Raw genomic sequence first — 25,277 nt, 5'->3', positions numbered from 1 at the left:
TAGGAATTTAAGGTCGTGTCGTAGGAAAATATTAATTAATGGCATTTTAAAAAACATATATGATCCACGTGCCTGAGTTATTTTACGCCCAGGACTTTTTCAGTTTATTGAAGTCACGGAACCAGTATATTTTGGGGATATTGAGTTTTTCCCTAAAAATCTAAATCTATTCTAAAGCTTTCCACCAGTGATCACAGAGGTTCCCTAAACAGTCGTGATACTTTGGGAGAAGAAGCTTTGCTATCATCACAGGGCTTGGTCAAGTCACAGTCATTGATTTCCAATTAGCAGAGTGTACGGGAAAAAGTGTAAAAAGCAAAGCAAGGGTTTGGAATCTGCAAAGTAATGCATCTTTTTTTAATTCCCCTTGGGTGGGGGCGGTTTATGATTATGCTACACTATAGATCCCTGAGGGGTAATCCCAGCTCTGGAGCCGATGGCCCCCAAAGCTCTGCCTCTTTCCTCTCTGTCCTGGCCATCTGTGCCCAAAACATGGGAAGGGGACACTGCTGGGGTGAGGGATGCATGGGTCACAGCAGGAGAGATTGGAATCATTTTTCTCTTTGCATCAATATAAACTTAAAACAATTATACCCTGCAGGAGCCACTTCCTTTTTCACACAATAAAGTCCAATTTCATTTTCATGCTCTGTAATGCTGAGCAGAGGTCAGGGCCTGGAGCAATAAATGTGAGGTGTCTGCCCTGACCACTCTATTGGCCTTGCACTGGAGGTGACAGGTGGGGAAGGGGACTTGCTTTGAGCCAGAGTGAAAGGATTAGATATCTGCCTTGTCTTTTTTTTTTTTTTTTTCTTTTTGTCTTTTTTTTGGTCTTTTTTTTAGGGCCACATGTGTGGCATGTGGAGGCTCCCAGGCTAGGGGTTGAATTGGAGCTACAGCTACCAGCCTACAGCACAGCCACAGCAACTCAGGATCCGAGCCTCATCTGCGACCTACGTCACAGCTGAGGGCAATGTCAGATTCTTAACCCACTGAGTGAGGCCAGGAATTGACCCTGCATCCTCATGGATGCTAGCCAGATTCATTCCCGCTGAGCCAGGATGGGAACTCCTGCCTTGTTGTTCTTTATCAGTGAGTCTGACAGAATCTTTTGGGATGTGTGGCTGACCAATCTGCTCTCTGAACCATCACCCAAAACTGTTCAGACAAATGGAAACGTTTCCCTGAAGGAAGGGGTAGCCTCATTGACTAACATGCAGTCATGATCATCTTTATCCCCTTGGACCTTAATTTAAGAGTGAGAGAGATCAGGAGCACAGAAGCAAAAATGTTTAAGCCAGGGCTTTGGGAAGCAAACATACATAATAACAGCATGGTCTCTGGCTCGGGCAGATGAAGGCAAAGAGGAGAGGATAAACTTTCACTGGCAAATCTGAGGTGGTTGCCGAGATGGGAAAACAAGACTAGTAACCAGAATGTGGACTGTCTGTCTTCTTTCTCCTCTAAAGCTCAGTGACTTATCCAGAGCGCTGGTTTTTCCTCTTCAGTTCAAGATGTAAGGAGAATTCAGAATAAAACAGATGAGAAACTTTTTTTTTTAAGAAAAACATTTTTTTTCTTTTGTCTTTTTAGGGCCGCACTTTCGGCACATGGAGGTTCCCAGGCTAGGGGTCGAATCGGAGCTGTAGCCACCGGCCTACACCAGAGCCACAGCAACGTGGGATCCGAGCCGCATCTGCAACCTACACCAGAGCTCACAGCCAGATCCTTAACCCACTGAGCGAGGCCAGGGATTGAACCTGCCACCTTATGGTTCCTAGTCAGATTCGTTTCCACTGTGCTAAGACGGGAACTCCAAGAAAAATTTGTTTTTTAATGGCATTTCTCTTGCCTGTTTCAGGAGTTGCTACTTGCTCCCCTGACTCATTTTAAAAATTTAGAGACTTGCTCCTAGTAAGTATGTATTCATCAGACTTGGGAATGAATTTTTAACACTTTCATATTCTTAGCAAAGGGGATATTTTCTTTGGAAGCTGGCCATTAATAATTATATGGATGGCACTCAATAGGAAAGAAGATTTTTAGAAAAACAAAGACTGCAGTTTAGGCATTGAATTCATAATCTCTACCTTCTTTCAAAATCTATTGCTGTTTTCTTTTGGAAATGATAGCTTTTTTCTTGTTCCTTAGAACTTGGGTCGTTTGAAGACCTGCCACCATCTGGGGGCTAACCATGGCAAAATGGGTTTTTTTTTCCAGCACTGTATTGCTTTAAAAATATACTAAAAGTATCATTTATCAAAACGTCTATTAATGGTTTAGGCCCCCTTAGCTCCATGACTGAACTTGCAAGTGGCTTTACCCCAAATTCAGAATGTGAAACTTTGACAGCCGATGGGAGAAGGGTAAGATGAAATCCATTCATGGACTGGTCCATCTTTTCATCCTTCACAATGACAGAAATCTCAGGTACTGCCAATGTGGTTTAAACTGCATTTGTATATAAACATGGCTTCACCATATTGCCTGATCTTTCCAATTTTGAGTGGACGGTATTTTTCAACTTGATGACAACAAATTGTAAATTGGAGCTGTTCTCAAATTTGGGTGCATCAGGATGAGTTTATATGGATAGCAAATGTTGACTGCTAGCAGCAAAATAACTTTTCCCCAAGGAGTCAAAACACTGACCAAGAAGAGTACACTAACTAATCAACTCCTACAATTAGCCACGTAGATGGTTGGAATTTAGGGGACGGGGTCATGGTAGGTATCCTAGGGGGATAATTCAGGGTGATCAAGTCTGCACTTGAAATGTGAACGAGTGGGTTCTTCTGAGCTGAAAGACCTGGATGGCAAGGGTGGGTGAAGTACTTGGGGCCCTGGGTCTTCCCAGGTCTAGAGTTGTTCTGGAAGACAAACTCTTTTCCCACTCCCTGCAGGCAGTAATGGAGGCTGACTCACAGGTTCAAGGTCACTTGAACTGGGTTGGCCTTGGACGTGGTGATGGTGCTTCTCAGTGTTCTTATTCTACCTCGGGCTCTAGGAAAGGTCAAATGAAGTCATGTATCTGAAAGAAACATACTTTCTTATACAAGTGAAAGGGTCAGTGTTTAGCCCCCCACCACCAGGACTATGGTGTTAAGATGCAGTCTAAAAATAACTTAGTGCATCTCAACAAAGGAAGCAACTAATTTTTTTCCCATGACACATATATTCCCAGTTTGTCTTCACCCTCAGACAAAGACCATAATGTTTTCTATGTGGGAAAAAAAACTGCATTTTGTGGTTAGTGGACACTTTAAAATACCTACGTACCTACCAGTTCTAAAGCAAGGATTTTGCCATGTCAGAGGTGGAACATCAGAAATTTTGTCCTGGCATGAGAGGCAGGATGGAGTGGGAAGGGGTGCAGAGGGGCTGGCCAAGGGCTTTGGCACAAGGAGGCAGCGTGTGCTGTGTCAAACTGCAGGGGCTCCCAGTTGCCTTTTCCCAAGGTACAAGGCTGCTCTTTGCCAGGCCCTCATCACAGTGGTCACGGTAGCAAAAAGAGGGAGGAAGTTAGGATTACAGTCATTCAGTGCTTTGGGCCTGGCCTGGGCATGCCAGGAGGCAGAGTGAGAGTTGGATAACACTTCATTATATTTTGATCAGAGGCAAGGTTAGTTTAAGGGTATTGTCTTTTTATATTCAAGTCTTCCATAAGAATGATTTCTGGGGAGATATGACTTCTTGCCCTGCTACGATTTTAGTTGCCCAGTGTCAATGTGTGAGTTTGTGGGGCTGATGGAAGAGCTTGACCTGATGGCGATGGAAGGTGAAATCTGCTTTTCCCAACTGTTAAAACTGGAGGCCAAAGGCTGCATCTGCCCATGTACAGGTTCTCTTTGGTCTGCACAGTATTGGCCAAGAATTTGAGTTTAGCTTAATATTTCCAAGTCATCCTATTTCCAAGTCAGAAGGTCTAGCAGCCCGGGGCCTGATTTCTGCATGGTTCTGATTGTCTAGAGCAAGGTCCCCTCTTGAAATGGGGCATGCATTCTCTGGTTCATTATGGTCTCCACCATTCTCTAATGTCCTTCTTTTGCCTGATCTGAATCGTTCATTTACAGAATCTGCCTGGTATTTCTAAGGCATCTACTATATACCACTAGGAGGCTTCTATTTAAGTATGAAGCAAGACTCTTTTGGTTCAAAACCATGCAGCAATAAATACTTCTTGAGAACTTTAATGCCAACAATAGATATTCCAAGAGAATGAAGACAGAGTTGCAGGCTGCCTCATCTCAGAGATAAGGCTGTACATGTTTTTCCCTAACTCTGTGCATTTCTAGTCCTCATGTATGCAGATTCTAAAGCTTATTTGAAAGCAAAGTCTGAGTGACCCTCCGACCATCTCATAGGAGTTGCCCGATGGGTCTATCTCAGCTTTTCTTTTGATGTTATCTGAATACTTCACTAATTAGTCTAGTTTTTGAATGACTAAAATCTTAGAAAGAAGCTTTCTTGCTTTAACAGTGAGTGGGCTAGAAAAAACTAGGGCATTATGAAATGGTTTTGGCAAAGCTCAGAATTTTTGTGTGGCTAATAAACTTTCCATGGATCCCTTCCTTGTTTTCTGGCCCTTGAGAATACAGTGAGTTTTTTCATCTCAAACTTGCATATCTATGAATTCTTCAGGTGAAAAATCAAGCACTTGTTCTCATAATAAAAGGAAAGTTATTTAGTCAGTGCTGAAGACAAAATTATTTTAAATGTTACTGATCACCTAAGAATTCTCTTTGGACTTTCATACCGCAATTTTAGAAATTTCCATCAAATAGTACTTGTTAATTAAATGCAGCTTTGTGGTTCTAGTAGGCTGACCAATAAGCTTGTCCTTGCGACAGAATCTATCATTTTACACTAAAGAATTTACACGTAGAGTTCTCCCATTGCCTATAAGCATATCTATTAACATTTTGAAGATTTAAGATGTATAGCAATGATTCTTCAAGCATCTTTTTTTTTCCAAAATATTTTGAAAACAATCTGGTTATGATAAAAGTAGCTGTTGTCATCTTGATTCTCTTGTAATAATCTTTCCATTCGATCTGCATTTCTACCCTTGCTGCAGAGGATTGACTGAAAAGATATGCATCAAAACATTTGTTTAAAAGAGGCATAGCCCTTTGTTTGGAGAGCAGGAATTGCTTATTAACACTTCCTGTCTGATAAAATATTGTATTTTAAAAAATAAGCTACAATGTATAAAACCAAGGTCATTTCCCACAAAATGTTCATATTCTTTGTGATTACAAAACACTGCATCTTGTAAAATATTTCCAGTTCTGCTAACTTGAGAAGTTAAGTACTAATGCGTATTATAAAAGTGCCACATCTCTCAGAATTGTGGAAGCCTAAGCAGTATATTTCTTGTCTTATTTGGAAAATTAAGTTATAATCATTCTTGTATTTAAGATTACATTTTGACACAACACATTGCCATTGTGATTCTCAGACTCACAAGAAAAGTTATAAAACATGAGATTGTCTTCAAAAAAAGAGGAACTATTTACAAAACAGGACCAGAAGTAAAATTCCCATTTTCATTTCTGGTCCTTTGATAGATACACCTTTTAAAGCATGTATATCATTGGATCTGGGCTTTTTCAAAGTCAGTCACGAGAAGCAAACCAGTTGGTCTTAAACACATCCTTTCTTGCTCTATGGGTGTGCCTTACTTAGTGACACAATTGGTACCTAGAAGTGCTAATCTCATGGTATTTACTGACTTCTGGTTTGACTAGCTACAATGCAAAAGACAGAAGGAAACAGTTCTGCTATGGAGGCACCCCCACAGGGGCAGGGGTGGGGAGAGCGTGTGTGCCGCTGGTTGGGTTATTTTCTTAAGAGAAATGAAATTTCCAGTTGACCCGTGGGCCCAGCGCATTCTCCAGAATGATCCACGTCCTCATCCATATTCATGATGTCTGCTTTGTTTCCACTCATTTGTATGTACACATTCTTCCCTGCGTTCATACAGGTCAGAGCTACAGTTGATGTGGTCAATAGAAACTCTACAGGGTCATGAAGAAAAGCAGCACCTTGTCCACAAATGTCCATGGAAGTTTGCTCCTTAACATGCTATTAAAGCAAAATGCACATCTTTCGTGTCCTTCACCTACAGAATTCTGCGGATAGCTAATAACCAGCTGTTCATCCAGTTGATTATAAAAAAGGAACACCAAGGTGTCATACTCAACAACTACATTCAGAAACAGCCTGATGTGAGTCTGGGAACACCCACGAGGGACTGCACTGCGGTTCAGATGTCAGCCTCAGACTAGGTCTAAGATACAAAGAAACTGCTCTGTTTCATAGAACATTCCTCCACACCTCAAAAAGTCGGTACCGTCCAGTTCATGGCAACTTGTCTTGAAATGCTATGATGTTCATTCAAAGACAAACAAACAAACAAACAAAGAACTGTTCTGCTAGAAAAGACGCTGGAGATAATAAAAGCCTTTCTAGTCTTAGGAACCTCCAGATCTATTTTTCACATACCCTTTAGTTTTCCCTGAGGAAATGAATATTTTTTTACAGTATTTTGCTACTATTCTCAAGGTAATCTCTCTCATACACACAACCCTTGCCACTCTTCTCTAAACATTCCCAAATGAATGCTGCGCTTTCCTTTTCCATTGAAGTCAGGTGACGGCAGAAATGGGTTCTGCAGTGCTGGCTCATTCAGAACCCAGGGCTGCTTTCAAGTGTGGCTTCATGTGACACCTGTGACAGCCGACTTGTACTCAAGTGAACTTGAAATTGGGATGGAGCGCATGTCCATTTCAGAAATCTTTTGCAACATACATGGAACCGAAAGCCCAAGAGACTGTAACAAACTGTAACAGGCATCTGTTGAAACTTTTCAACACAGTTACCTACTATACAAGGAATCCTCTCCTAAAAGGCCCCCACCCTGCTGGTGCACAGAGCTGCCAAGGGGCACTGCACATTCCTGCTCAGAAACATGCTGCCCTTTTCCTGAAATCGCCTTTTGCCCAACAAGGGAGGAAGCTTTGCAGCAAGTGAGGCAGGGAGCAGTCTGTGCCCACCTGAGAAGCGCACAGCAGTCCTGCATCTGTGGCCTGAGCGCCTCCTGCAAGGGAGCTCTCTCTTTGCTTCCAGCAGCCACTGTCAGGGCAGGAAGATGGCAACTCCCTTAGAGGTGCCCAGGGATAATCACCACCGGCCAATCGGCACTAAAAATGTGAGCCGGGGCCAGGTGTCCACAGCCCTCCTGTATCTCATCTCTGGCTCCCCACCTGCTTGCCACCCAGGTGTTTCCTCCAGGTGGTCACACTGCCTCCCATAAACTGGGCACACATCCTCCAAGAAGAACTAAGGTTTAAAATGACTGATGCCTGATGAGCCAGCTCTCTCTGCTGTGCAGCTCTCTGGAGAATGCCTGTCCATCACCAGAAAATGCCTTCTTTGCAGAGCAAGGTGACATCTTTTCTGCAGGAAGGGAAATGTCAGAGGCTGCCACATGCCTTCTTTAGAATGGCTTTGAGACCAGCACTCATTGAACTGCCATTCCTTTTGCCCAGGTGGGTCTCTGAGGGATGGAAGGTGTTCCCGTTAAGCAGCACCTTTGCTTTGGGACCTCCCTTTCCACCCGTCTCCCTCCTCCCCTGGGGCCAAATGAAGACAAAAAAGAATGTGGCACCACAGAGAAGGCATAAAATGAAACTTGGGCTTCATTTGGCACTTAATTCCAAAATACAACAAAATAGCTCTCCTTTTTTCTTTTTCTTTTTCTTTTTTTTAAATGTAGTGTTTACAATCATCGCTGTATATTGCAATTTGCAGCTTTCTGGGTGGCCTGCAAGAAGTTTCATCCCTTTTCTTCTAGGCTCCAGGGGAAGCCTGGTGGTCCCCTAGTCATTACATGCCTTGGTACAGGGAACGGATGTCTGCGTGCAGAAAGTACTGGGGGTCTGTGTCCACCTGGGAGCTGGAGAAGAGGGCATGCAGCGTGCCTGGCTGGTCAGCAGAAAGGTACCCTTCATGGGTGGGAAATGCAGAAAATGTGTGTGAAGAAGGCTCTAGAAAGGAGAAGAAAGCCCAGGGAAGCCGCATTCAACTTTATGCTTCTGCTTATACCTCTAGGCATCAGCTAATCACTGCGGAAAGACTGATCTTGGCTCAGCTGGGCCAGAGCTCAGACCCGGCCTTGGGCTGTACCCATGGGGGCAGGGCCACAAAGTCTTGCTCCAGGACTTCTTCACAGCCACCCCTTCTCCTTCCTTGTGTCCCACAGTTCTGGGGAGGGGAGCGGGAGATGGATCTAGCTCCTCCTCACTTCAATTTCTTCTGGTTAGTGACTTAATTCAAGGATCAAGCATCATGGAGCTTTGCTGAAGAGAAAACCCTCTGCTCCAGATTGCACCCCCAACTGTCATTTAAGCACACGGTGAACCTGCTCAAATGGCTGACCAGCCCTGGACTCATCCAGCCACAGCACAGGGCCTCTGGGACCAGCCCTCAGCATCACCTCCCAGCCAAGGTGCCTGAGGGGGAAATGTCAGAACACCAGGGAGGAGAAAAGGCAGGCTGAGAGGGAGGATGCAGATACCTTTTTGCACTTAAAAAAAACATTTCTTGGAGTTCCCACTGTGGTGCAACGGGATTGGCAGGGTCTTGGGGATGCTGGGAGGTGGGTTCGATCCCCACCCCGGCACAGTGAGTTAAGGATCCAGCATCACTGCAGCTGTAGCTTAGTTCACGGCTGTAGCTCAGATCTGATCCCTGGACCCAGAGCTCCATATGCCATGGGGCGGCCAAAACCAACCAACCACCACCACCACCAACAAAAAAAACCCAAAAAACCAAAAAATCAAAACCCTTTCCTGGCCAGGCTCATCAGTGCTAAAACATACATTATAGCTGGTGCTATACTGAAGGCTAATCATAATGTGACAGTCAGTGAAGCACTCTCTCTCTGCTCTCTTGCAGAGACTGTTCTGAAAGAAAAAAAATAAATAAACGAAGGAGGAAAACAGGATCTCTTTCAAGGAGTAATGTTTAAAAATGTCACGTGAGCATTTAAAAAATAAAATTGCCAAAATATATGAATGCACAGATTGTAGATGTTACATGGTAGAACCTCCTTCTCTCTCCCTTGCTTATTAAAAAAAAAAAAAAAGAAAAAGGTGATCTGTTATGACTCGACGACTTCTTTCTACTCTTTCAAAAAAAGTGTATGTACAATCTCTAAATATATTAAACTTTGCTCTGTGCAATTTCATTTAGCATTCCTATGGCTGATCCTAGGCCCCCGTCCCAACACAGTGCATCCTATAAGGTGCTCTTATTTCTTTGCATAGGTATAGGAGAAGTAACTTTAGCAGGGCGATCAACAGTAGGGTAGCTAGAGAATGAGCTTGTTTAGAGGGCTTGACAACTACTCCCCTGTCCCTGCACCACTACCACCAAGACAAACAAACAAACAAACACACACCAGGCTAGAAAGTCTAATCAATGGAACACAGTGCAAGCCCTGGTCCTACTAAATTGTGAGATTCCTATACCAACACGTTTTCCTTTTGGTGTCCTGTGCATTTCCTTCTGAGCGAATTCTTAATGACTATCTTACCCAGTATTTTGATAAAAATAAAGGTTTGGACCTTCCCTTTCCCCATATAATCTCTATCGTTCACGAACCCATCTCCCAGACATGCTAAAGCATAAAACCCATAAAAGTGCACTCGGAGTGAATGTTGACCTCACATGACTTTCTGAACAGATGGGGACGTGTCGGCTGTGCGCTGAAGCAAATTTGCTGGAATAGTCTGTAGTTCTCTGCCTTTTCTGAGACCAGTCAGCGGTGGTGTTTTGAGGGAAGGCCGGATGAGCCATGGACCGGGCCACAACTGTCAGCTGTGATGAAGAGATCCAAGCTGTGGAGGGCATCACATCCCTGGAGGAAGCTTCCAGATGTACCCTGATGGCGGTGCATGCCAGGGCTTGACTGCACTGCGGCAGGAGAGAACCGGCCGCTCCATCTCTCAGAGACTCCCAGACGTTTCCCAACAGTGACAGCGGGATGTCCTGGACTTAGCAGGGGCTGAAGTCTGCTGGTGATGTCCACTGTCAATCTCTTTTCGAGCTGATGCCATCCCGGGTCCTTCAAGCTAACAGCTCTAACCATGGTTCAGTTTGGGGCCATCCATCCAAACAAAACCAACAAAGGAGACCTAGAAAAGATGCCCAGAGCACTGCCCCTTCCTGGCAACGCATCACAATGTGTACTGTTGCCACAAGTCCAATGGAGAACAGGAAAATGACTATTCACAATGAGAGCAGGTATCATTCTTTGTACAAACGCTACCAAGTCACATAGTAACGTGTAGCCTTTATTTATGTATGTATTTTGTCAAAAAAAAAAAAAAGCTCAGAAAGGGCATTATCAAAACAGGCCTCCTTTCTAGGTAAAATGGGCTTGATTGGTTCAATGGCTACAGCAGCCCACAGTTTTCAGACCAAGACAAACAGAAAAAAAACAGTTGACTTTACTTTTCAAGGAAGAAAAAAAGAGTTCCAGCTGCTGTCGGATGGATTCTCAGCAAGAACAGTAAGAGCGGTGACCTTTTCATTTTGAATGTTTTTGCTGTAATTTCACCAAGCTTCCTGGAAGTGCTTTTCCTGGGCTTCAAGTGTGTTTTGTTCAGAAGGAAAAGCGCTTTCCAGAACCCTCGGCGGAAGGCGAGGGCAGGAGTGTGTGGGACGCCAGCCCCGCCGGCGGGTGACCGGGGCTTCAGTCAGTGAACCGCTGGCAGGCCTTCTTCCAGCGGCAGGCGGTGCACCACATGTCGCGGTTCTCCATGCCGTACACCTTGCGGCACTTTTTGCCCTCTCCCCTGGGCTTCCTGGAAGACAGGCGAGGAAAAGGTACTCAGTGTGAGAGACCCCATGGGCATTCTTTGGCAGGGGGGAGGGGGGGTCCACATCCCTGGAAAGATCTAGAAAAAATTAGGAAGCATAGCAGGGGTTCTCTCTAGGTTCAGACTTTAACCTGCGCTGGGTGTTGTCACAGCCACTACACTGAGCTCTGAGAATATGTACTTATACTACTTCCAGCTTCTAATGGGCCGTTTGTAGACCTGTTCATTTGGACATCTTCGTAACACAATTTAAAAAATGCAAGAAACATCAGTAGAGAATATGACTCTTTTTCAAGGGTTTTTTTTTTTTTTTTTTTTTCTTTCTTTTCTTTTTACAGCCACACCTGTGGCTTATGGATATTCCCAGGCTAGGGGTCCAATCAGAGCTGTGGCTGAGGCCAATACTGCAGCCACAGCAATGTTTGATCTGAGCTGAATCTGCAGCCTACACTGAAGCTTGTGGCGATGCTGAATCCTTAACCCATTGAATTAGGTTAGGGATTGAACCCGCATCCTCACGGACACCATGTCGGGTTCTTCACCTGCTGAGCCACAACAGCAACTACTGGTTTTTAAATATGTACTTTCAAATGCTCTCTTGCTTCTCAGATCTCTAGTATTCTGGTTAAGGGGCTCCTGGGGAGGGCCTCCATGAGCGAGATTCAAAGCTAGATCTTGCAGCTCATTCCATATAGAGGTTAATGCAACATGGCTTTAAGAATGATTGGTGTTATCTGTTCTGCAAGAAAACTTATTACAAACTATTCCCTCGAAAAAATAACAAATATTCTTTTTTTTAATCTTTTTTTAGGGCCTCACCTGTGGCATATGGAGGTTCCCAGGCTAACGTTTGAATTGGAGCTGTAGCTGCCAGCCTACGCTACAGCCACAGCAACTTGGGATCCAAGCTGAATCTTCAACCCACACCACAGCTCATAGCAACACCGGATCCTTAACCCTCCAAGGGAGGCCAGGGATCAAACCTGCGTCCTTATGGATACTAGTCAGATATGTTTCTGCCGAGCCATAAATATTCTTTTTTTTTTTTGTCTTTTGTCCTTTTAGGGCCGCACCAGCAGCATATGGAGGTTCCCAGGCTAGGGGTCTAATTGGAGCTGTTGCTGCCGGCCTTCACCACAGCCACAGCAATGCCAGATCTGAGCCATGTTTGCAACCTACACCACAGCTCACGGCAATGCCGGATCCTTAACCCATTGAGCAAGGCCAGGGATTGAACCCACAACCTCATGGTTCCTAGTCGGATTCGTTTCCGCTGTACCACAACAGGAACTCCACAAATATTCTTTAATAGGTAACAGATGGGGAAAAGCAAGGAACAAAAGAAAGGGTGGTTCATCCATTCCAGGGAAATCTTATGGATGATTGTATCTCTGGTTTCCCTTTCCCTCGATGTTTTTCTGGTTTCGATTAATTCCCTGGAGACCAGGCAGGTAATGTTTCAAGCAGTCCTACCTCAGGCTGACTGTCCCTCTGGGCGGGGACGACAAGACGGTGTGAGTGTGCTGTCTCTGCTCTCCTGTGCCCACTGGGTGACTGTGAGTTGGTGACACCTGGGAAGCACATGGAAAACAAAGTTGACGGGGCAGGCTCTCCTCACCCTGCATCTCTTTAGCCTTTGCCACGTGGGCAGTGGTACCTGACCATTAGACCGGGAGATGCAGTGCTTCCTGCACAGAGACCACACGTTAAATGGATGGGGTGATGGTCATAGCAAGATTGAAACACATTCCCAACAGAAAACAGCTAGCAACAATGGATACTTTATCTTTAATTTCTTTTCTTATTATGGCCCAACCTGTGGCATATGGAAGTTCCCAGGTTGAACTGGAGCTGCAGCTGCTGGCCTCTGCCACAGCCACAGCAATGCCAGATCTGAGCTGTATCTGTGATCTGTGCCACAGCTTGTGGCAATACCGGATCCTGAATCCACTGAGCGAAGCCAGGGATTGAACCCACATCATCACGGATACTATGTCAGGTTCTTAACTTGCTGAGCCACAAGGGGAACTCCTACAATGCATACTTCATGCATCTTCATGACTTCCCATCTTTGCATTCTGAGTTGCCCATAGTGACATATTTTCACTTGGATAATATTTTAAACCTTAAAGCATACTCCTGTTCCAAGCCTCACTGAACTTTTTTTTTTTTTTTCTTGGTCTTTTGTCTTTTTGTTGTTGTTGTTGTTGTTGCTATTTCTTGGGCCGCTCCTGCGGCATATGGAGGTTCCCAGGCTAGGGGTTGAATCGGAGCTGTAGCCACCGGCCTATACCAGAGCCACAGCAACGTGGGATCCGAGCCGAGTCTGCAACCCACACCACAGCTCACGGCAACGCCGGATCGTTAACCCACTGAGCAAGGGGCAGGGACTGAACCCGCAACCTCATGGTTCCTAGTCGGATTCGTTAACCACTGCGCCACGACGGGAACTCCCTCACTGAACTTTCTTTTCTCTGCCTGCGCTCATGGAAGTTCCCAGTCCAGGGACTGAACTCTCGCCACAAGAGTGACAATGCCGGGTCCTTAACCCATGAGCCACCTGATCTCTCTTTAAAGAAAGGAAAATGTCTAGAGAGGTTATGAGAGGTCTCTATTAAAATTATACAGCTTGTCAGTGGCAACACATATGGGAACCTCAGCTTTCTGTTTATGCAATTAGATCATTCACTGCCAATACGTAAATGGCTTTTTGGATAAGACGTCCATATGGCAAACTCTGGGTCCCAGAGAGGGATAAAGGCAAGAAGCAAAGAGCCTGAGCAAATCAAGAACAAACATCACCCTTGTTGTACTTACTGAGCACCTACTATGTGCCAGGGTCGCAGACAACAGCTTTACTTTCCATGACTATACTGTATGATGAGCACCTTCTACTGGTCCCATTTTATAGATGAGGGAGCCAAGCTCAGGGAGGTTAAGTAACTTCCCCTGGGTCATGGAACTTGTAAGGATCAGGGCTCTCCCTGATGCCAGAGTGTGTGTTTAGTCTCCTCGTGCCCCTGCCTCTTAGTTGGAATGGGGAGGGTCTCTTTTTCTCCATTCCTCTTGGATTACTCTTTTTTTTTTTTTTTTTTTTTGTCTTTTTGCCATTTCTTGGGCCGCTCCCGCGGCATATGGAGGTTCCCAGGCTAGGGGTCTAATCGGAGCTGTAGCTGCCAGCCTATGCCAGAGCCACAACAACGCGGGACCCGAGCCACGTCTGCAACCTACACCACAGCTCATGGCAACGCCGGATCGTCAATCCACTGAGCAAAGGCAGGGACCGAACCCGCAACCTCATGGTTCCTAGTCGGATTTGTTAACCACTGCGCCACAACGGGAACTCCCCTCTTGGGTTACTCTTGTCATCACCTGCTCACATAATACTCAATATTGTCCCAGCAAATGGGATTCCCAAAAGCTGCAAAACACTGATGCTCATAACAAAAGATAAATGATGTTTCAAATAAATATATCATATTGCCATATACAAAGGAGCAAACATTTAATGCATTTAAAAACGTAATCACTTAGAAGCCAACATGACCACTGAAACACCAGTACCAATCAACAGTCATGGGAACATTTCAAAGATATTCTAGAATTGATTTTCTCTAGTACAGGAACTAGTGTTTTGCATATATATATATATATATGCAAAACACTACATATATATATGTATTTGTCTTTTTAGGGCCACACCTACGGGATATGGAGGTTCCCAGGCTAGAGGTCGAATTGGAGCTGTACCTGCCTGCCCACACCAGGGCCACAGCAACACGGGATCTGAGCCATGTCTATGACCTACACCACAGCTCACAGCAACACTGGATCCTTAACCTACTGAGCAAGGCCAGGGATTGAACCTGTGTCCTCATGGATGTTAGTCAGATTTCTTTCTGTCCTGTCTGATGGCAGCCCCTCCCATTCCACAACAGACCTGGGTTCCTATGGGCTGCAGCATAGCGGGAGCCAGACTCACCTCACGCGCCAGCATGTGACTTAGTTCTGCTGGAGGATCAAGATGACCTTACTCATGAGCTTTTCTAGAGACTTTCAACAGCAGGACAATCACATTTCAATATCTTATGTTAGCTGGGGCTCAGAGTGGGGAAGGCGAGGGGGAGACTGGCATAGAGAGCCAACATCTATTCAGTGCCTGCAAATGTGAAAGATGGGCCACTTTTTTTTGTCTTTTTTAGGGGCGCACCCATGGCATATGGAGGTTCCCAGGCTAGGGGTCGAATTGGAGCTGTAGCCACTGGCCTACACCACAGTCACAGCAACTCAGGATCCTTAACCCACTGAGCGAGGCCAGGGGTTGAACCTGCATCATCATGAATGCTAGTAAGATTCATTTCCCCTGAGCCATGGCGGGAACTCCCACTGGGTTATTTATAAATAACTCTTTTAACCCTCACCAAAAAACCTGCACTATCTGCATTTTGTAGGTAAGATAATTTAATCCTTTACTATTATTATTATTTTAGGGCTATACCAGTGGCATATGGAGGTTCCCAGGCTAGGGGTCAAATTGGAGCTACAGCTGCCAGCCTACACTACAGCCACAGCATTGCAGGATCTGAGCCACATCTGCAGCCTACACCACAGCTCACGGCAACATTGAATACCTGACCTACTGAGTGTGGCCAGGGATTGAATCTGCCTCCTCATGGAAACTGGTTGGATTCATCTCTGCTGCGGCAAAACGGGAACTCCCTTAATTATTAAGTATAGTTGCCATCACTCCCACTTTACAGACAGGGAATGGAGAAGTTATGGAAGCTGCTGAGGTCACAGAATCAGTACATGGCAGACCCAGGATTTGAACATGGGCTGTCTAACACCAGCTGGCTTTGGTACTTGGTTCTGAATAGTGTCAAAGCCCTGCCCAGTGCCCTTTTCCATCCTCCCATGCAAAATGATGTGTGCCCTGGAAAAAGGCCCCAGAAAGCATGATTTTGGCTCTCTCTCCCAGTGGCCTCCACATCCCATAGTTATTTGTTTGACTCCTTAACCGTTTTTACGTTCCATTTGGGGACATGTTTTATAAAGCATATAATAAACATGGCGGGTATTGGCATTATTCCTCAGCAAATAAAATAACTGGGCTATAGGTCTGTAATTTATTTCCTGATTAGGTGGAACCTCAGAAGAGTTTAAAGAACTCTAAATTATGGTCTGCAAAAACCATGGCTCATTTTTCCCACATGTCCAGTTCACTGGTGTTATACGTATGAGTCAGACCCAAATAGAACCCACTTTCTCTGAACCCTATTTTATAGTAAAGAGACATGTCACAGATAACAATACCCATAAGTGCTCCATCTTGTCAGCTAGCACTAGGCATCCTGCTCAACACTACACCAAGGAGTTCCCATCAGGGCTCAGTGGTTAATGAACCTGACTAGTATCCATGAGGATGCGGGTCTGATCCCTGGCCTTGCTCAGGGGTAAGGATCCAGCATTGCCATGATCTGTGGTGTAGGTCACAGATGTGGCTCGGATCCTGAGTTGGCTGTGGCTGTGGTGTAGGCCATCAGCTACAGCTCCAATTTGACCCCTACCCTGGAAACCTCCATATGCCACAGATGGGGCCCTAAAAAAAGACAAAACAAAACAAAACCCCAACCAAACAACAAAAACACACCCCACTACACCAATACACGGTGGTGGAAGTGCAGCTGAGCTGAAGCCATTGCTTAAGGGGGTCACGTGACTGGCTAAAGGTCCCAGCTTGTAAATGCCAGAGTCCCAATTTGCCTCACACCAGGGCAGTAATACAGATGTTATGTCCTTCTGTAAATATGTTGGAGTAACTTCTTTGTGATATTCTATGTCTCACATGGAAAGAAAAAAAGGCCCTTGTCTTGGTTTTAATCTCTCATACCATACGATTCTGAACCCTCCATCAAAGTGTTAAAAAAACAAAACAGCTTAACAGCTAACAATTAAGCACGGCAATTTCAGCTGTGGAGATTCTCTCTCAGCCTGAAGCCTCCAGAGTGGCCCTTGGATAGCAGGTTGAGTAGCTCCTACTTGCTTACATGGGGCACTGTTATGGACTGGGTTTGGGGGTTTTTTTGGTTTGCTTGTTTGTTTTGTCTTTTTAGGGCCGCACCCACGGCATATGGAAATTCCCAGGCTAGGGGTCAAGTCAGAGCTGCAGCTGCTGGTCTACACCACAACCACAGCAATTCGGGATCTGAGCTGTGTCTGTGACTACACCATAGCTCACGGCAATGCCACATCCTTAACCCACTGAGTGAGGCCAGGGATCGAACACACGTCCTCCTGGATACTAATAAGATTCGTTACCACTGAGTCATGATGAGAATTCCTGGACTGGATTATGTGCCCCCACCCTCAAGCCCCCCAAATTTATATGTTGAAGCCCTAATTCTCAGTGTGGTTTAGATGGGGCCTCTAAGAAAGTAGTGAAGGATAAATGAGGTCAAGAGGCTGGGACCCTGATCCGATAGGATTAGTGTCCTTACAAGAAAAGACACCAGAGCACTCTCTCTCTCCACCCCCATCCTCCCATAGAAGAGGCCATGTGAGGACAAAGTGAAAAGGTGGCCCCCGACTAGCCAGCAACCGTGTCCTCACTGGGAACTGAATCAGCGAACACATGGATCTGGGACTTCTGGCCTCCAGAACTGGGAGCAAATAAATGCGGTTCATTTAAGCCACTAAGGCTGTCATGGCAGTTGGAACAGACTAACACAGGAGCCAGGACCTCTCAGCTTTCTGCCATGAAAAGACAGGGAAAGAAATGGAAATAATTAGAAGAAAAGACGGGATCACTGGGGAAAAACAGGTCAAAGAAAGCAATAATTAATGAATGTCTTTTCCCCACACCCACGCCCACAGCCTTCAGCTGGAAAAGACTGAACCTGCAGTTTCATCTGTGAATATGCAGATCGACCTTCTAGGCTACACACCTCTGGGATCAGGTCTTACCCAGGGAACTTATTAAAGCTCCAAATTCAGAAAGCCTGGTGTAGGCAAATGAATAAATAAAATCCTGCAAACCTTGGGATTTCTCAGAAGGAGATTTTTTCTTATTTTCTTAGAAGCGTACAAAGGATCCCCTCTTCAATACTGGGTCTCAAAGACCTGGGAGCAAAGAAAACCTTCCCAAAGCAAAGACAGCCTCAGAGTGTCTGGCTTTGGAGTACAACGAGAGATGTGTTCTTTAAAGGGGATTTAATGAAATGGCAACTGCTCTGGTGTTCAGTGTGGAGACAGTTGAGGCCACCATTATGATATTAAACTTTTAGAGCTTCTTTCTGAAAACTCTATGACATGAATTTAGGACATGGGGATTCACATGATCTTAGAATCAGCTCCCCTCTTCTTAGGGGCAGGACTAGCACTCCTGGAGGATTCAGGGACGGTTGCTGGCACCCTGTCAGTGGACATGTGACAGTCCTATGGCTGCATGCTGTGGAGCTGTGAGATCCAACCCCCAGAAGAAGGGAGTAGAGAACAAACAAACACTTTTTTAGGGTCTTTTCAGGGCCACACTCGCAGCACATGGAAGTACCCAGGCTAGGGGTTGAATCGGAGCTGGAGCCACTGGTCTATACCACAGCCATGCCAGATCCCAGCTGGCCATGTCTGTGACCTACACCACAGCCCATGGCAATGCCGGGTCCTTAACCCACTGAGGCCAGGGATTGAACCTACGTCCTCATGGATACTAGTCAGATTCGCTTCCACTGAGCCAGGACAAGAACCCTGACACTTTTTAAAAAAGCACTGATAGGGAGTGGGACTGGAAGGGCATTTTCAGTAGTAATTTTAGTTTGTTTCTTTGTTTGTTTTGCTGCACCTGAGGCGTGTGGAATTTCCCAGGCCAGGAATCGAACCCACACGGTACACACCACAGTTGCCACCTGCGCCACAGCTGCAAATGCTGGATTGTTAACTCACTGCAGCACATGGGAATTTCCAATAGTCAGGCTTCTTGCCTTCTTTCTAGAATGAAACAAGAGCCTTGGGAAATGCAGCTCCCTCCATCCACTTACCTTTACTATTATTATTATTATTATTGCTTTTTAGGGCCATAATCGCGGCACATGGAGGTTAGGGGTCGAATCCAAGTACAGCTACCAGCCGACACCACAGCCGAAGCAACATGGGATCCAAGCCACATCTGTGGCCTACACTACAGCTCATGGCAATGCCGGATTCTTAACTCACTGAGGGAGGGCAGAGATCGAACCCAAAACCTCATGGATTCTAGCTAGGTTTGTTGACCACTGAGCCATGACAGGAACTCCCCACTTACTTTTACTTTTGAATAGCAATGGCAGGCTTGACTGCTAAAGCAGTCTAAGAGCAGATCGACTGGGAATTCTCTGATGGAAGAATAAATGAGAAGCTCACATAGGACTTTAGTGGGATACTTGATTAACCCATTAACCCAGCTACTCTACGTACTTTCTGTCAAAGCTCTAGTCCATTTTGTCCCTGGTCGTCAAATGAGAGTGACATTAGGGGCTCTGAAAAATCTAGAGCCTTGCGATCCGGAGAGAGATATCCACAGTATCCAGAGAGAGAAGCATTTTAAAGTTTTACTGTTGAAAAACAAACAGGAGGCTATCCTACAGCGTAAGACATTTAGGAACCTTGGAGGCCATGGAGCTGGTGCAAAACCATTCAGATCCATGGCACTATTCTTCCGAAGGAAACTAATTAATAAAACCAAAGGGAAAATTTTTCCACTTTGGCCGATAACAGAGGTAATTTGAAAAGAAGTCTGAACTGGGTTGTATTATTTATTCTTTTTTTTTTTTTTCTTTTTATGGCCACACCTGTGGCATATGGGAATTCCCAGGCTAGAGGTCCTACACCACAGCCACAGCAACACAGGATCCAAGCTTCATCTTCGACCTACACCATAGCTCACGGCAGCGCCAGATCCTTAACCCACTGAGCGAGGCCAGGGATTGAACTGAGTCTTCATGGATACTATTAGGCTTCGTTATCGCTGAGCCACGACAGAAAATCCCTATTCTTGTTCTAAATACCAGAGGAGCATTATGGGGTATGCTCTTGAAAATTCTGCTCAAATCAAAGGCAGGAATGAACAGAATTCAGAGTGATAGGTTTCTTGGAGTTCCCATCGTGGCTCAGCAGTTAATGAACCCAACTAGTATCCACGAGGACATGGATTCGATTCCTGGCCTCGCTCAATGGGTTAAGGATCTGATGTTGCCATGAGCTGTGTCATAGACTCTGCTTGGATCTGGCGTTGCTGTGGCTTCGGTGTAGGCCGGCAGCTACAGCTTCAATTCAACCCCTAGCCTGGGAACCTCCACATGCCACGAGTGCGGCCCTTAAAACAAAAAATACAGAGTAGCAGGTCTCTGTAATTCTGTGACTGTAACTGCCCTTTCTGGGTTAAAAGGGTTATCTCAAATGTCATACTGAGAGCCACTCTGGGTCTTTTTATGTCTATCCAAGGAAAAAAAAAAAAAAAGTTTGCCCTAAGGGCTGACTGTTTACCTCTCTCTGACACCCACCTCATGGGAATCATTGTTCTTACCAGAAACAAACTAATACCTACAAGTCTAAGCTGTTCTTTTTTAATGTTTACTGACAAGGTCATTCATCATATTCTTGCTCTCTGAGAACCAGCAGTTTCCACTATTTGTGAAGCAGGCCCCTTTCATAATTACTCCAGATCCACGATACTGTTTAAAAATCTAATTCTGGGAGTATTTTCTGGAAGCCACAAATTCTCAAACTGCTGCCAGCAGGATGCTTTTTATTGTTGGCTATTCCTTTAGGGAATTTAATAAATATTCATTGACAGAGTACAGCATAATTGATTGAGCCACTTTCATTTTTATCAGCTCCACAGGAGGCCTTAGTATTTGCTAGAAACCTCTGGGAGTTGCCAGCGGTTGCAATAAGAAGCTTTTGTGAGGTCCTTGGGGAGAGGGGTGGAAAGCAGAAAATCAGGTTAATATCTGTTATCGTAAGCCACTTTCTGAACCTTATCGGGAGTTATAAACCCCTTCGAGCATCAGCAGTGTGGGGGTCTATGAATATTCTGTGATAAGCTATAAAATACTCCGTATCTTTTAAAATGACTAGTTAAGAATCAAATAAATTCATGGTAAGTTTTCAGACAGTCATCATTTAATACATCAAATCAATTCGTATATACTACTTACACCCAATGAATGGCATATTGCAGCACTCATTTATTTGCAAATTACCCATCAGCCTGGATTATTCAGGCTTTGGAAGAAAAAAAAAGTGATTTCAATTCCCATCATTTGAACTTTTAGAACAACATACTCACCAACAATAATTTCAAAGTCAAATTTTAGAAAGTTACTCATAATGATACATGCCATTTACATATAGGGTCTTTTTGACAATCAGGGTCTGGGTTCAGGTATTAATTTTATAAAGTCTTTCAGAAACATACAAATGCACAACCCCCACAAAAAAAACTCCATATATTTCTAACAAGTTGTTTATGCAACAGTTGAAACTATCTTTTCATTTCTAAACTTCCAGTCACAACACCTTTTTATAGAGAAGTTGGTCCTGCTGGACCACGAGATTCCTTGCTGAGTTTACAAATATTTTTAAAAAAAAGAAAAGAAAAGAATACTTCTGGCATTCCGATTTTTGTCTTTTTCTTGCATGTTTCTACAACTGGTTCTCTAAATTAACATCTGGCTTTGACCAGATTTCTGGCTTTTTGTTCTTCTACTTACAGGAATGCCCGTGAAGGTAACTGGAGGCGACTGCCAAGAAATGCTGAAGCTACTGCCATTGGGGGTGAACTTGGCCGATCCCGGAATGGTCACGGGGGGTGTGGCCTGTCAAATAGAAGACAGAGAAAGTCATTACGAAAGAACATTTCTTCTCCAGAGTCTTAAGCTGCCATTACCAAAGTAGGACCTCAGAAATGATCTCTGCTGTGTTAATAACTTAGACTAAACTACAATAGGAGATTAAAAACACGGTCAAAGAGAGTAGCTAGAGATAAACTTTTTATACATCTAAGCTATCTAAGGTATAAAAGGAGACAGATTTTGTTGATTTCTGAAAAGAAATTTGAATATACCTACATAGACCTGCTTTAGGACATCTGGGAGATACAATTCCTCGCTATCAAGTGGCGAAGTAAACACTTTTCTATACAGTAATGATAGGCTGTGAATTACAACACTTTAGGAGGTTATAGTTTACAACGATTTGGCAATACATGTCAAAATTCTTAGTGGTCCATGTATTAGCTACTCCACTTCTAGAATTTATTCTAAGTAAATGGATACTAGGATGTTCATCGCAGATGTGTGTATTACTTATATATGTCCAATAATGGGGAAAAGGGTAAGTAATGATATACCTATTTTATTTTATTTTATTCTGTTTTGTTTTTTTAGGGCCGCACCCTTGGCATATGAAGGCTCCCAGGCCAGGGGTCCAATCAGAGCTGTAGCTGACGGCCTACACCACAGCCACAGCAACGCTAGATCCGAGCTGCATCTGTGACCTACACCACAGCTCACAGCAACGCTGGATCCTTAACCCACTGAGCAAGGCCAGGGATCGAAACTGTGTCCTCATGCATGACGGTCACATTTGTTTCCACTGAGCCACAACGGGAACTCTGATATACCCATTTTAATATAGCCACTAAAAATGATGTCGTTGAGGAATACTCATTAGTGGGAAAATGCTCAGGAGATATTAAGTGGGAAAAACAAACATAGTGAAAACAGTATTACAGTAGATTCCATATTTTAAAACGAGTATACATATACACAAAGAACAGGTTTTGTTTTTTTTTTTTTTTTTTGGTCTTTTTAGGGCCGGACCTGCCCCATATGGAGGCTCCCAGGCCAGGGGTTGAATGCGAGCTGTAGTGGCTGGCCTATGCCCCAGTAATACCAGATCTGAGCTGCATCTGCCACCTGAGCTTACGGCAATGACAGATCCCTAACCCACTGAGTGAGGCCAGGGATCAAACACCAGTCCTCATGATTACTAGTCAGGTTCATTTCCAATAAGCCATGATGGAAACTCCCACAAAGAACAGTTTTGAGGACATAACAAAAAATATGAACCAAGGAGCTTTCTTGTTGTTGGGGCTAAAGATGGACTTTCTTTTTTGCTTATGTTTTAATATTTTTATGCTGAACATTTGTAATATCTATAAACAGAAAAGTCCTAATGTTATGAATATATGGTTTGGGAAGGAACTTCTAGATCCCTTAGTGTGTGTTCCAAATTTCATTATATACAAGTAAAATAATTGGTTCAAGCCCATGATTTTAGACCTAAATACAACCCAGAAAAAAAAAAAAAAAAACACAGAGGATGAGTTATTCTTTTTGACCAACATGAGAAGAGTTAGGAATGAAATTTATTGCATCAACTAATTTAATAATTAGCTCTATTCCATTGCTCTTGATCTGAAGTCTACTAGATAAATGGCTGACTTCTTCCTCTACAGCTTTAGTTTTTCTGCTTTTATATAGTCGCTAATGACAATGGTTTTGTAACTGGTACCACTGGAAAATATTCTGGCAATATACAGCTGTTCATGTTATAGACAATGATTACTCTTCTGGAAATTAAAAAAAAAAAAAATCTTCTGGCGCAGAGGTAGCCACAGTAGAGTCATTAATGGTAATTTAAAAGCTGGATAGACTAAAAAAGTAGGTACCTAATAATAAGAGAATGATTATAACAATTTGATATTTTGATTTAATTAAATTCAGTTATATATTCGGTTATATGGAAAGTGTTTATAGAGAAAGGGTGGGAGAACACAATTACCAATATGTACAGAAGATTTTTTTTTCTTTTTATGGCTGCACCTGTGGCATATGGAAGTTCCCAGGCCAGTGGTCAAATTAGAGCTATAGTTGCCAGCCTACACAACATGGGATCCTTAACTCTCTGAGCAGGATAGAACTCACATCCTCACAGAGAGACAACGTCAGGTCCTTAACCCACTGAGCCTCAATGGGAACTCCCTATGTACAAGAGATTTTTCTTTTAAAAAATTACATAAAGCAGTTTAGAATTTCGGGGAAAAATCCTTTTTTTAAAAAAATTTTTTTTGAAATTTTATTAAATCAACACTTAAAGGAGTTAATAACTGCTGAGGAAAAAGGAGCTTTAGCCACGTCCTGTATTTGTAGAATTTGTTTCTGAGGTCTAACCAGACTTTGGAGTGATGCTGAATCACCTGGAGGGTTCCATTAAACACAGAGTGCTCCGCCGCCCCCACCCCCCACCCCACCCCGCCAGCTTCTAGTCCCACTAGCCTGGAGCAGACCCAGGAAATCCACAGCTCTATCAAGTTCACAGGTGATGCTGGCACTGCTGATTTGGGGAACACTGACAACCACAGCTCTAGTCTCGAAGAGTTAGTTACCAAATTGGAAGGCAGGACACAAAGTTCCAGATTTGGATGAAGCTGTCATTGTGCCAACGCACTGAATGCTCACCTTTTCATTTATTTTATTTTTTTATTTAACATGTACTTATATCATGTGCCAGGCATCATTCTGAGGTTTTTACAGTGTTGAGGATTATAATCCCCATAAGAACCTCACAGGGATGGGGTCTTCAGTCAGGACTGGAGAGTTCAAGAACCAATAGGGTCCCGTTTGCATGAGATCTTGGCTAGAAAAGGGGAAAAAGAAAAAAAAAAAGGGAGTTCCCATTATGGCGCAGTGGAGACTAGTATCCATGAGGATGCAGATTCGATCTCTGGCCTTGCTCAGTGAGTGGGGGGATTCGGCGTTGCCATGAGCTGTGGTATAGATCGCAGATGTGGCTCGGATCCCATGTTGCTATAACCTGTGGCATAGGCCGGCAGCTGTAGCTCTGATTTGACCCCTATCTAGCTTGGGAACTTCCATATGCGGCAGGTTCGGCCCCCCCAAAACAGAAAAAGAGCAAACTCTGCCCCAGGGCTATCCTGGATGCTGTTTTTCCTCTGAGTGGTCCTTTACTCACAGGTCAGAACGCTACTGCTTTCAGGCAGGAGTCAAATTACTCCCACGGTCCCTTGCCAGTCACCTGATAAGCGTGGTCGGTGTGCACGAGGTAGAGGGTGGTGGGAGCAGAGCGGCTCAAGGGTGTCATCAATTTTGTCTCGCTTTTGGCACAAGGAGTTTCTATTCGGCTGGAATCTGGGACGGGGAAGGTAGGGGGTGAAGCCAGGGACTGGGAGGGCGAAACCGGGGCCAGGCTGCTCAGTCCGTCTGCCACCGAGTCTGTGTTGAGCTTGATCTCAGTGTAGTAAAAGTCTTCTTCTCCATCACTGTAGTCAGATTCCCCAACACGCCTAATGCAAAAGAGAGCAAAACAGTCCTGATTACCCAAGCCGTTTTC

At 44.4% G+C, this 25,277-nt stretch overlaps 1 protein-coding gene and 1 long non-coding RNA gene across 2 annotated transcripts in view; one reads left to right on the top strand and one right to left on the bottom strand.

Moving 5' to 3' along the window:
* LOC146403822 (uncharacterized) overlaps positions 1-25,277 on the top strand; it is a 509,633-nt gene that overhangs the window by 393,808 nt on the left and 90,548 nt on the right. The gene's annotated exons all lie outside the window — the stretch shown is intronic.
* The window catches only part of ZNF704 (zinc finger protein 704), a 271,560-nt gene continuing 248,264 nt past the window's right edge, over positions 1,982-25,277 (bottom strand). Inside the window, exons 6-9 of the mRNA XM_021089176.2 lie at positions 24,963-25,230; positions 21,635-21,739; positions 12,363-12,460; positions 1,982-10,874 (exon numbers count right to left, since the gene is read on the bottom strand). Of these exons, the coding sequence (XP_020944835.2) occupies positions 10,763-10,874; positions 12,363-12,460; positions 21,635-21,739; positions 24,963-25,230 (583 nt within the window). The 3' untranslated portion in view covers positions 1,982-10,762. The remainder of the gene's footprint in view (positions 10,875-12,362; positions 12,461-21,634; positions 21,740-24,962; positions 25,231-25,277) is intronic.

The sequence above is a fragment of the Sus scrofa genome, chromosome 4 (assembly GCF_054392235.1).
Source record: "Sus scrofa isolate SSC_HxYL_T2T_F1_AM1 chromosome 4, Sscrofa_HxYL_maternal_Yorkshire_Landrace_v2.0, whole genome shotgun sequence".
Classification (NCBI taxonomy): Eukaryota; Metazoa; Chordata; class Mammalia; order Artiodactyla; family Suidae; genus Sus; species Sus scrofa.
This window is presented reverse-complemented; position numbering and strand designations above follow the sequence as displayed.